Genomic DNA, 12,308 nt, shown 5'->3' with positions numbered 1-12,308 from the left:
AGATCAGCTGCAGCTTGAGCTCATTGAGCTGCATTGTGACAGTGAGTTACGCAGTCGTCACCAACAGCTCTCTCTTGTGAACTTTTACCGCCAACTGGATAAGGGCAGGTTTCAGGAGATTCGGACATTTGCAAAGAAAATGCTGAGCTTGTTTGGCTCAACATATTTGTGTGAGAAGACATTCTCTGCTATGAACTTTAACAAGAACCGTGTGAGGACAAGACTAAGTGACTCTCATCTGCGTGACATTTTGCGCATCAAAACCACTGCCTTTGTACCAGACCGAGCCTATTTGCTGCAGTACAGATCTCAGTTTCACCCTTCACATTAGTGCAGGTAAGTTTTTTTAAAAATTTATTTAAAATACATTGTGAAAACTCAGCTGACAGTTGATCTTAATGTTATAAAATGAAAAGTATGCCATTTGCAATTAACTTGGCATAAAATAATTCATTTGCATTTAATTGCAATTGTTCAAAGAATGTTCGGAAAAATGTTCGGCCCTCCAGCATGTTCACTTCATCCAATCTGGCCCTCTTTGAAAAAAGTTTGGACACCCCTGAACTAGCGTGCTGCCATTTTTTATTTCCCATTAGTGCTGCTGGCAATATGTGGGGAAGAGCTGTGCTTCCTTCTCAGAGCCTCTCTTCCCCAAGCTGTCCTTCATTTATTCCTTCTTGTGAAATGACATGAACCTGACAGCACTACCCTCCCAGATATTACAAATTATGTATGTATATACACAGTGCTTTTTTTGTAAAATAAAAAGGTGCCGGAACTCACACATGTCATACAACCCGCCTTGCCTACCCTACAATGTTCCATCCAAAAAAGGTGCCGGAACTCCGTTCTGAGCGTTCTATGACAAAAAAAGCCCTGTACACACACACGCACACAGAAACTATTTATATCCAATAACATGAGAGTATTAGGGAATAAGAAGACTTCTTACCGGACTTTTCCTCTGCAAAATGCATTAAAATAAAGAAGAGAAAAAAGTAGGCATTTTCCACTTACATAATCCATGGAAAAAGTAATGAAATGATACATTGAATATTTTACAGACCAGTCCTAAAGACATCTATTCAAAAATCAGTTTTAATTAAATTCACTTTCAAAAGTCCCATAAGTAACTACGAAAAGACTAAAAGTATTTTTTTACTGTCAGGGTTGTTCTCAGCTTAACTGGGTTCAACTCTTTTGTTTATCTGTTTAGATGCAAGACATATTGTATTCAGTGAGACTAACTCGCAAATAATGATGCATAGCTATGCAGTCAGAAACTATTACCCAATTTAATTGAGAACAAAACTTACTGATTATGTATTGGAACAGCACATTTCCTTTGGTAATCAAATAGAATCCAATTAAAATTCAACAGACAGCTCTGAATACTAATTTAGAGAAATGAAATGAAATCTTTCCTGCGGTTTCATTTTCAGTCTACAATTATCTGTTTGCCATCTCCATGAGGTATGAGATGAGTTAGTTGAGAAGGGAGTTCTTCTTTGACAAAATGCCACAAAGGTTTTAAACTAACCTGATCTTTTCTAGCATGTGTCAGGTCCAAATTATTTTCCCCTTTCTTTTTCCTTTTAAATAGTGTAGGACCTTAAAAATGTTACTTGCTCCCAAGTGCTCCCCCATCATATTTTTTCTATGTTTGAGCAGATGGTCATTATCTAAAGTAGACTATGGAGTACAGCAAAGCTTATTAAGTCTATTAGACTGATTAGGAAGAAGAAAGGAGAGACATAGGGCACACTTGTCTTCTCTTCTTCATCTAACAGTGTTGAATTATTTGGGCATAAATTCTCAATGATGAAGTTGGCAGTGTAAGCATCTCACAAAAATTATTTTGTTAACACATCACCTTGAAGAACAGCTCATAAACATTCATCACACAGAAACACACACCATAATTAGATTTTCTTGGTAGAAAAATAATGCATCACCCAGTGGCTTATAATACATTATTGAGCTAATCACAATGTTATTAAAAAGAGCAAATAATTTAACATTTATTTCATAACATTTCAAGCAAACCTTGCTATAGCCAGTGAGTCATGATTTTATAACAGTGATTTGAGGCAAAATTTTAAGATGGGCTTATGTTTCTTGTAATTTGCAAAATAAATCCAATAGTAACGATGCCTGAAAAAAAGTGTTAAAATACTGTAGCTCTTCTGCTCTCTAATCTCTTTAAACAAAGGCATGATAAATCCCATTATAGAAAGAATTATAGCCAATAGATATGCTGCAACCATCATCCATATATCCCCCAAAAGTCATATAAAATGGGAATGACTTTTTCTTGAGCAACGAAAGGAATATACAGAATATATGCTTTGTACTAGCCTTTCCTTTTACATTTGAACATGGCAATTTTTCTCCATTTCTACCCTAATACTGAACAAAGGGAGCTGGAGTAATTTCAGTCCTGCTATTGGTTTGGCTCTAATCTTTTCAGGTTCTGATTTCCGGCAAGAAGCAGAGGCTCACACTGGATTTTCAGCTCATGAGATGCCTAAACCTTAAATTAGCATCGCTAAGAGTCATATATTCAGGAGCACAAGAAGAACATGCTAGTTATATAATCAGCTCTATGGGAGAAAACAACACTTTGGATTATAGCATTTCAATTTGCTCCAAAAAATATAGCACTTTTAAATTTAAATCGGTTATATCCAGACCTTTGTGAATGACATGACTTTATTTTTAAAAGAAAACCAGCATTTAAAAAAGATAAAAAGGTATAACAATTTTGGGACATTTCGTATTTCCCCACTGTATTGTTCTTATGCTGTTATATGTAGCTTTTCAACTCTTAGAGCAGTTTTAGAAGAAGCTTCAGGGAAAGGATAATATATCTTTTTCCAAATATATTACATTCTATTTAATGTATATCTTGGTCTAAACTTATTAGATATACGTATGAACGATGTAAGCACACTTTCCCGTACATAATATGTAATTCTCTCTTCCTACTACAAGTCAACTAAATCGGGCTACTACAGAACTTCTAGACCATTATAATAACAGTGCAATTACTATTTACTTTGCAATACTACCTGAACAAACTTCTTCTGAAATATTTTAAAGGGTATCATTTCTCCTGAATTATGCTGCAACAATTAAAATTAGCATGTATACTACTACAGCTGTGAATAGAAAACTGCTCTAAGAAACAAAACAAACTGATCATATTCTGACTAGAAATATTAAAAAATATAAGGATTTCAATCCAGCATACCTAACATTCTGATCAAGGTAGCATGATGAACAACAGCTCATAGAAACATTAGAAAAACTCTCTTTTTGCCAAAAGCTAATTCCAAAATAAATATATAATAGTTTTGCATGTAAAATTGAATTCAAATGCTGCTAACTAAGGGATATTACTTTGATTAATCAAGAGAGCGCGATATTTAGTTTAAATCAGACATGTCAGACACAAGGCCCGGGGGGCGGATCCAGCCTGCAAAGCGGTTTCATGTGGCCCATGAACCCATCCTAGAAACAGTGAGGGAACAGCTCCCTCTGCCTTGGCCCTGGCCCAGGCCGGCCGGGGGCCAATGTACAATTTCGTGGTGGCCATCTATGCTGAAATAAATTCAGTTTTAGCTCCACAAGGCCATCTGGAAACAGCGAGGGACCAGCCCCTGCCGCATCGGCACTGCCCCCTGGGTGCACGTTGGGGAGGTATCACCCTTTGTGAGGAATGAAGAAATGCACCATCGCCTGGAAGTGGCCAGCACATGGCCCTGCCTACTTCAAGCAGGCTAGGGCCTGGGCAGCATTGCGCTTCTCTTCAGATTCATGCCACCTGGCTTAGCCTCTCGGCACTGTGTGGAGAGCGCCCCACTGCCTGCCAAAACTGGGCAGGCTGGGGGCTGGGCAGCATTGCGCAGGTAACATTGACTCTCATGCTGTTCATGGCATCCCCTCCCCAAGAGCCCACCAAGCCAGATATGTGAAGTAGGCGAGGGCCATGTGCTGGCCACTTCCAGGCGATGGTGCATTTCTTCATTCCTCACGAAGGATGACACTTCCCCAGCTGCATTTCTTGCCTGTTTTTCTCCCTCATTCATCTCAAATATTTTCCCACCACTCTTGGAAGGAAAGAAGGAAGGAAGGAAGGAGAGGGAGGTTCTGAGGGAAGTCCTGCCTTAGACCTTCCCTGCTGTCCTTTCACCATCATCTTGCCCCCTCCTCCTGGCCTATCTTGGGGGGGTCTCCGATCCTATTGCTAAGGAAGCTTTGGATACAAAGCCAGGTCTCCTCATATGGAGAGGGAGTGGGCTTCCCTCTTGACTTTGCCCTCGTACCCATCATGAGCAATCTGGCTAAGGAGAGCAAGCACAGCAGCAGCAGCCTTGAGGAGGAGGTAAGTGCAGCTGGGCACCCCCTTGGGAAAGTGGGGCTGGGCTTAGTGCCGTGGGTGCTTGAGGGCTGGGCTGGGCATTTGACCTCCGTGCCACCATCCAGCCCCCCCACCATGGCTTGAGAGGAACAGTGAGGCTCCTCCAGTGGACCATCCTTGGCACTTGCCTCGGTCCTATCTCCTTCTGCCAGAGACCCTCAGATCTGTCCCACTCCTGCCCAGGCCCCCACAGGCACCCTTGACACGAACAATGTAGAGCTGACCATGCCCACCCAGTAGGCCACACCCACTCCAGCCATGCCCACCCAGTAGGCCGTGCCCACCCTGGCTACACCTACCTGGCCCCCCAAGGGCAACCACAATGCTGATGTGACCCTCAGTGAAATTGAGTTTGACACCCCTGGTTTAAATGCTCCAAAAATTTCAGATTATTGTGCAAACAGTTGTACATGCAATACATCCCACCAATGTAAAGTATAGTCCTACTCAGTTTAAAGAAATGACAGTACATTCTAACTTTCCCTTTTCACAGTGTAAAGCTATTTAAGTTATTCTTTCCAACATGCTGGATTCATGAAAAGCATTACAGCTCTAGAAGCTTCCTTAAACTGTATGGCCTCTCTTGATTAGGAAGCTGTATTCTCTCCCATGCAACAAAGTCATCATTCTAATTAACAGCTTCCATGTCTTCCACAGTCCAGGAAATGAGTGTTACAAATCACCTCTTGAACTTGATTTTCATACACTACAATATAACACACTGTTGCCTTCAAACCCAGCTGCATCAGCCTGGTGAATTCATAATGATCGCAAGGCTCAGTTACTGAAATAAAGACCACCAAATTGCATACACACACACAATGCATAAAAGTTGGAACTTTGTGCAGCAATAAAGGATGAAGGCATAGATGTTACCCCAACACCGGACTTTAAATTAGGTAAAATTGTTTCCAGATGGATTCTATGTTGTTAAAGCCAAATGACAGAAGAAACAAAGCCATATAGTTTCTTTAACTGATAATTTGTAAGCTTTATGAAATTATGTCAAGTACAACTTTATTATTTACTACTAATCATTTCTTACAAGTTCAGTAACTGATAGTTACTGTTATAATCTTTTAAATTGTTTTTAATTTTTGTATTTCTTGTTTTAATTCCCTGTAAACCGCCCTGAGTCCTTCGGGAAAGGGCGGTATACAAATCCAATTAAATAAATAGTACCCAGGGACCAATTGGGGGAAAGTTGCAATCATCCTCTTTTTGTACTGTTGTCTTTTCCACAACATAATGGTCAAGGTACTATTATTATAAGAGTGATTAATTTGTAGACTTGCAATTCATTTGCATAATTTTTATGAAGGAATGTTATTAAAATGGTTCGTGTCTAAAGAAGATATATAACTATTTGATTTGATGAACAAATCACTCCATTGAGTCATAGTTGAAAAAGCCTCAACTGGTTAGTAAGTAAGTACTATTTAGTGAAAGTAAGTACTATTTAGTGTTTAATGAATTAATCATCAGAGGAAGCAAAAACAAATCCTAATGAAACATCCTGGGTCAATATATTGTTTGAGTAGCTTTGTTTGGACAGAAAAACCTTGAACTGCTTAATATAATTCATCATCAGGTATCTGTCCAAACAGTACAAACACTCTTTAAGAAGGAGTTGAGTATTCAATTTGTTAGGGACAGAGAACATTTCAGGATAAGCAGCAACTATGCAAAGGGGGCAATTTCCATATGAACAAAAATGTTTAACAATGTTGGTTATTTGTCATGCTTAATAATACCAAATCATTCATGTTTAACATGAAAAAGATGACAACATACATTTTATATTGTCCTACAGAGGTGGGGTGGGGTTGAGAGAAATAAATGCTAGGAAGCATCCAGTTTGAGATGAATCTCTTTGGAATCTAAAAGAGAAAACTGATCACCCATATGGGATCAGTGGGTAACAGGACACAAGCATAGAACATGTTAGTCAACCAAAGCGATCAAATAGCTATACAGAAAACTTGTATTCCTAACCATATCGGGGTAGAGACAAATCTAGCCGGGGAACACTAAGTATTAGTCTCAAGCCAAGAGAGGAAAAGTGAAGGCTTAATTTTAAACAATAGAGATACAAAAGTCATAACTAAAAGCACAGAATGCAGCCATCTCTGAACACATAGGCTACAGGAAGGACATACTGAGACAATGCTATAATAGGGAGCATCTTGTCGCTCTAGACATTGCCAACAAATTGGCCATCTCCCAGAATTACTATGACTGAAAATAATCAGGTCTTGAGTATTCTTGTCATATTAAATTTCTAGCAATAAAGCTTTTCACTATTGAGAGTAAAAGGTACATTATTCAGCTCCCGGTAATGCTACACATCACTTCTACATCTCACAAAGACTTAAATCTCTTATCTCTGACTTTTGAAGATTTCTAATGACACTCTTCATCTTTTTATCCTGGATCTCTTTTGGAAATTGGAAACCCAATTTCCAATAACTGATATAAAAATAGGAGAGCAAACAACTCGGTTTAATTTTTAAAAAATCTCTCAATTGTGGCCATTTCATGGCTATTTTTAATGTGGCCTCTTATTTCTCTTTCAAATGCTTTTCAAAATACCACCACTACTACTACTACTACTACTACTACTACTACTACTACTACTACTAATAATAATAATAATAATAATAATAATAATAATAATGTTGGAAGGGACCTTGGAGGTCATCTAGTCCAACCCCCTGCTCAAGCAGGAAACCTTATATACCATTTCAGACAAATGGCTGTCCAGTCTCTTCTTAAAAACCTCCAGGGATGGAACATTCACAGCTTCTGGAGGCAGGTTGTTCCACTGATTAATTGTTCTAACTGTCAGGAATTTTTTTTAAAATATAAATCATACCTATGTCATGTATTCATTTCTAAACCCATAATAGCAGTATGGAGAGAAAATTGCTGTAACTTCTTTAAAATGTTCTCTAAAAGATCTGTCAAAAGGATGATGTAGCTATGGAAGTCATGATAACTTTCACCATATCTTGAATCTAAAATGGTTTTTAGGAAGCCTTTATGCTGTGAGATATGCTGTTTGGAAGAGATGAATAACATAAACTGATTGTATGGCACACCTGGGGAAGAAGCAAAATACAATCTGGGAAGTTTTAGGAAATAGCAAATTAAAAATAGGTTGCTTACCACTGGCGAAGGTGAAAGTGCAATATTGCCTATAGAAGCTTTCAGTTCATCAACAGTTGCTGCGCTCTTAAGAGTGTCTTTAGATTGCAAAGGTTTAATCTTAATGTTGAATTTCTTGTGTGCCTCCTCTTCCTCTTCAGATTCACTTGAAGAATAAAAGTGCTTTCCTTTGGTAGGTAGATCACAGTTAAAGAGAAGTGCAACCAATCTGTAGACTACAATACAACGTTATTTCAGTTTCAGGATAGACCTATCAAGGCACCAGTTTTAAATGAATGGTACGATTCCAGTGGTGTACAATACAGTTTTAGTACATTACAGTACATAAGTTGGAAGCAAAGCTGTAAACTTAGAGGGGGAAATCAGACAGTGCTCCAAAGAGCCTTGAATATGGTCCATTGTAGAGAGCTCTTCATTATGGGAGCAGGTGGCATCTGGAATCAGGCAATCTCTTCCCAGGGGCACAATATATAAGGAGCATAAAACTAAAAATGCTAATAACATTTGAATCCTACTCTTTTTCTCTCTATTGGGTTTTTCCCCCCCAATATCAGAGAATTCAGACATTGGGAAGTGAGTTTTGAGAAGGAGCTGGGAATTCTGGCAGGTGTAGCTAGAAGTTGCACATTAAAAATAAAGGATATAGCCTAGTTCTTCTGGTCTGATGCTGTATCCTTCTTCATCAAGTTCAGGTGAATTCTGGTATGGCAAACACAGTGAAGGAGTCAAAGTATAAACATTCTTTTCTTTTTCCCCATTTCCTCAAAAATCGCATTAACGAGGTGTTTACTTATTTATTTTGAGAATTTATAAGGGCTCCAAATTAAAAAATAAATAAATAAATTGCTACAACAAAAATAAACATTAACAGAAAAGAAACCAACCATATATCATTAAAAAGTAACCTAACATATACATTCTAGGCACAATCATTCATACCTTATCTGGACTATTGCAATGAGCTCTATATATGGGACTGCCCTTAAAGCTACAGCTGGTCCAAACAGTGGGAGCAAGTAGTTATGGGTCCCTCTCAATATGTCCATGTAATACCACTATTGTACCAGGTGCACTGGATACCAGTGGGTTTTCAGATACTATTTAAGGTGCAGTGGTTGCATATAAAGCTCTACACAGCATAGAAATTGGTGATTCAAAGGACTATCTCTCCAATTTCTCCAATGATTTGCAATTATATTTTTGCTTCCAAATCAAATGGGCCAAGTGTTCATATACATATGAAACACTAGATGGGGAAGAGTAGCAATTTTTTTGCTCTTCTGTTTGTGCAGAGAGGAAGCAATGTTCTTCTTTAGGCATGGCTCTGATAAACTGAGGGAATGGACAAGGTCCTTAGTTATTTCCAGCTTGGAAGGATAACCATTGATCAATGAACAGTTTGCAGTTTTCTTCGCTCAGTTCTTGGCCAGAGAGGTGAAGCAACAATGAGGTATAAACGTGACTCCACTTGTCTTGGTCTGATGTCCAAACAGATCTTAAGTCAATGAAAACAGCTCAAATCAACCTTGGATTCCTTTTAAACTGAACTGAGTAGGGTTGAGAGACAGAAAGTTGATTATGTGGAAAAGTCCTAAATTTCTGCTCAAGTGAAGCTAGATTGATTTATTTGGTAAATGTGTATAGCCACTCATCTCATCTCATCTGTATTTCAACTCCTTCTAGCCTTAGTTTTTGCTAGAGGGTTCAAAAAAGTAGTTGAACTCTCCCTGAAGACAAATCTGGGGAAGGGTCCATTGCTATTTCTTAACTTTTCAGCATTCCAAACAATTAGCAGATATGTATTTAGTTTGGGAACCTTTTAATACGTCAGTTGGTGGAGATTATTAGCAAGGGCAAAGGTAGACGTGGCTGATCTCTTCTATACATAACCTATTAGATTCATGGGGGGGGGGGGAATCAATCCAGGCCAACTGCAGGGATGTATGTGGTAAGTGGATGTATTAGCAGCATACTTTATACGCAGGTATTGTTACTGATTTTGGGCTGATATGATAAAATCAGCTAAAAATATAATTCATAGTCACTATGACACAATAATAAACATGCAAATAAGTAACCAAGTCTCACTGGAACAAAGAATGTCTTAAATTAAAAGACTGCTGTCAACGATGGGTTTTTTGAAAATTACTATTACTTACATATCTTTCCCAGTCAATCTCTGAATAAAATCCATTTGGAGCACCATTTGTTCTCTTCTGTAATACATAGTTTAAACAATGTTTTTGTTTTTGTTGTTATAAGAGGAAAGAAATTAAAATGCTATACTTTCTTAGAAGACATGAAAAAGTCAATGTTTTCAATGGAGGAATGCCCCAACATTGATCAGTCCATTACAAAAAAACTAAAAAGGCCATTCCAGGTTCTTTATTTCACATCTGGAAAGCAACTTCCCATTCTTGAATTCCTGATTATTCCAAAGCTGAGAACCAGTGTAGGAATTGTAAGAAAATATTAGAATTTTCATTGGCAAAGTACAGTATAAGACAACTATGCAAGAGATGATGTGGAGGAATCGGACGGTCTTGAGCATGTTATCTGGACTAAGTTCGATCCTGTTTCCCCTGATGATGTGGACAGGATCATGGGGAGGCTGAGCTCCACCACTTGTTTGTTGGACCGTGCCCCCCCTGGCTGGTTTATGCGTCTCAGGAGGGGACACGAGGCTGGTTCCAGGCAGTAATAACTGCTTCTTTGAAGGAGGGTGTCTTCCCCGCCGCCTTGAAGGAGGCGGTGGTGAGACCCCTCCTCAAAAAGCCTGCCCTGGACCTGGCTGTTTTAAATAACTATCGTCCAGTCTCCAACCTTCGCTTTCTGGCGAAGGTTGTTGAGAGCGTGGTGGCGCATCAGCTTCCTCTGTTCCTGGAGGAAACTGATTATCTCGACCCATACCAATCGGGTTTCAGGCCCGGGCACAGCACGGAGACGACATTGGTCGTGCTGGTGAATGATCTCTGGCGGGCTCGGGACAGGGGTTGCTCCTCTATCCTAGTCCTATTAGATCTCTCAGCGGCTTTCGATACCATCAACCATGGTATCCTACTGCGGCGTCTCAGGGGGCTGGGAGTGGGAGGACCCGTTTTACGGTGGTTCTCCTCCTATCTCCTGGGCCGCTCGCAGTTGGTGTTGACGGGAGGGCAGAGATCCACCCCGAGGCCTCTCGTTTGTGGAGTTCCTCAGGGGTCGGTTCTCTCGCCCCTCCTGTTCAACATCTATATGAAGCCGCTGGGCGAGGTTATTCGTGGTTTCGGGGTGGGGTATCATCAGTAAGCTGATGATACCCAACTTTTTTTCTCCACCCCGAACCAACCCAGCGATGCCCTCGCCGTGATGTCCCGTTGCCTGGAGGCGGTCCAGGTCTGGATGGGGAGAAACAGGCTTCGACTCAATCCTGCCAAGACTGAGTGGCTGTGCGTATTGGCATCTCAGGCTAACCAAACTATTCCACCTTTAACGATGGGGGGTGAGGTGTTACACCCCGTTGATAGGGCTCGCAACTTGGGCGTCCTCCTGGATTCATGGCTCAATTTTGAAGATCACATAGGAGCCGTGACCAGGGGGGCTTTTGCCCAGGTTCGCCTGGTGCGCCAGGTGCGACCCTACCTGGACCGAGATGCCCTACGCACAGTCACCCATGCGCTCGTGACCTCCCGTTTAGACTACTGCAACGCTCTCTACATGGGGCTGCCCTTGAGGACCACTCGGAGGCTTCAACTGGTGCAGAATGCGGCCGCGCGAGTTGTGATGGGGGTTTCCCGATACTCCCATGTAACACCTCTACTCCGTGAGCTGCATTGGCTTCCGGTTGCCCTCCGGGTGAGATTCAAGGTGCTGGTGATGACCTATAAAGCCCTGAATGGCTTGGGTCCGGGATATTTGAGGGAACACCTGCTGCCAGCATCAAGTTCCCTTCATCCAGTGCGCTCGCATAGGGAGGGTCTTCTCTGACTATTTTTGTAGTTAAACCTCTCACAGAAATCCTTTGCAGTTAATAGATGCACATTGCACTCTAGCTCATACATTGTATCAGAAAGGATTCTAAATCCTTGGTAGAACCTCATATGTTACTCCACATCTCCCTTTAGGAGCATTTTCATGATGGGAAAGCATCTTTGTCTGCCAAAAATTAAAGTCCAGTTGAAGGAATAATAGCTACAGAACCAGTTGCTATGCAAATGTAATGAAATGAATATTTGGACATGCAAGTGGGCTTTTTATAAGAGAGTAAAAAGGGTTCCACTTGTTTCAAAGAATTTCATCCAGTGGGGTCAAGGAAGAGGGCTTTCTTCACCAATGGCCCTGTATTATGCAACATCCTACCCTCAGAGGTGCGAAGAGCCACCAATCTCCTGACCTTCAGCAAAGGGGTCAAAACATGGCTGTGCGGCCTCGCAGGGGGACACAGAGACCCACACAACCATGACATTGGCTGGCCCTTTGCAAACCACTTCCCCTCCTGTATTAACAACCACTAACCCCGCTCCATCTTGGAATTTTTCACTTTTTGAAAATTTATAATGTTATTTTTATAATTTAAAAACTTTTTAATCCTCAATTTAATTCTGCTTTTAATATTAATTTTGCTGATTATATTGCACACCACTCAAAGGCCCTCTCTGCATTGGCTTCCGGTTGCCCTCCGTGTGAGATTCAAGGTGCTGGTAATGACCTATAAAGCCCTTAATGGCTTGGGTCCTGG

General features: G+C 40.6%; 1 protein-coding gene across 1 annotated transcript in view; it reads right to left on the bottom strand.

The window, feature by feature from the left end:
• The window catches only part of SGIP1 (SH3GL interacting endocytic adaptor 1), a gene marked incomplete at both ends in the record, with an annotated part of 128,204 nt that overhangs the window by 54,252 nt on the left and 61,644 nt on the right, over positions 1 to 12,308 (bottom strand). The window contains 3 exons of the mRNA XM_081325489.1: positions 7,592 to 7,767; positions 8,236 to 8,290; positions 9,751 to 9,807. Of these exons, the coding sequence (XP_081181615.1) occupies positions 7,592 to 7,767; positions 8,236 to 8,290; positions 9,751 to 9,807 (288 nt within the window). The remainder of the gene's footprint in view (positions 1 to 7,591; positions 7,768 to 8,235; positions 8,291 to 9,750; positions 9,808 to 12,308) is intronic.

The sequence above is a fragment of the Vipera berus genome, assembly GCF_964194415.1.
Source record: "Vipera berus genome assembly, chromosome: 3".
Classification (NCBI taxonomy): Eukaryota; Metazoa; Chordata; class Lepidosauria; order Squamata; family Viperidae; genus Vipera; species Vipera berus.
This window is presented reverse-complemented; position numbering and strand designations above follow the sequence as displayed.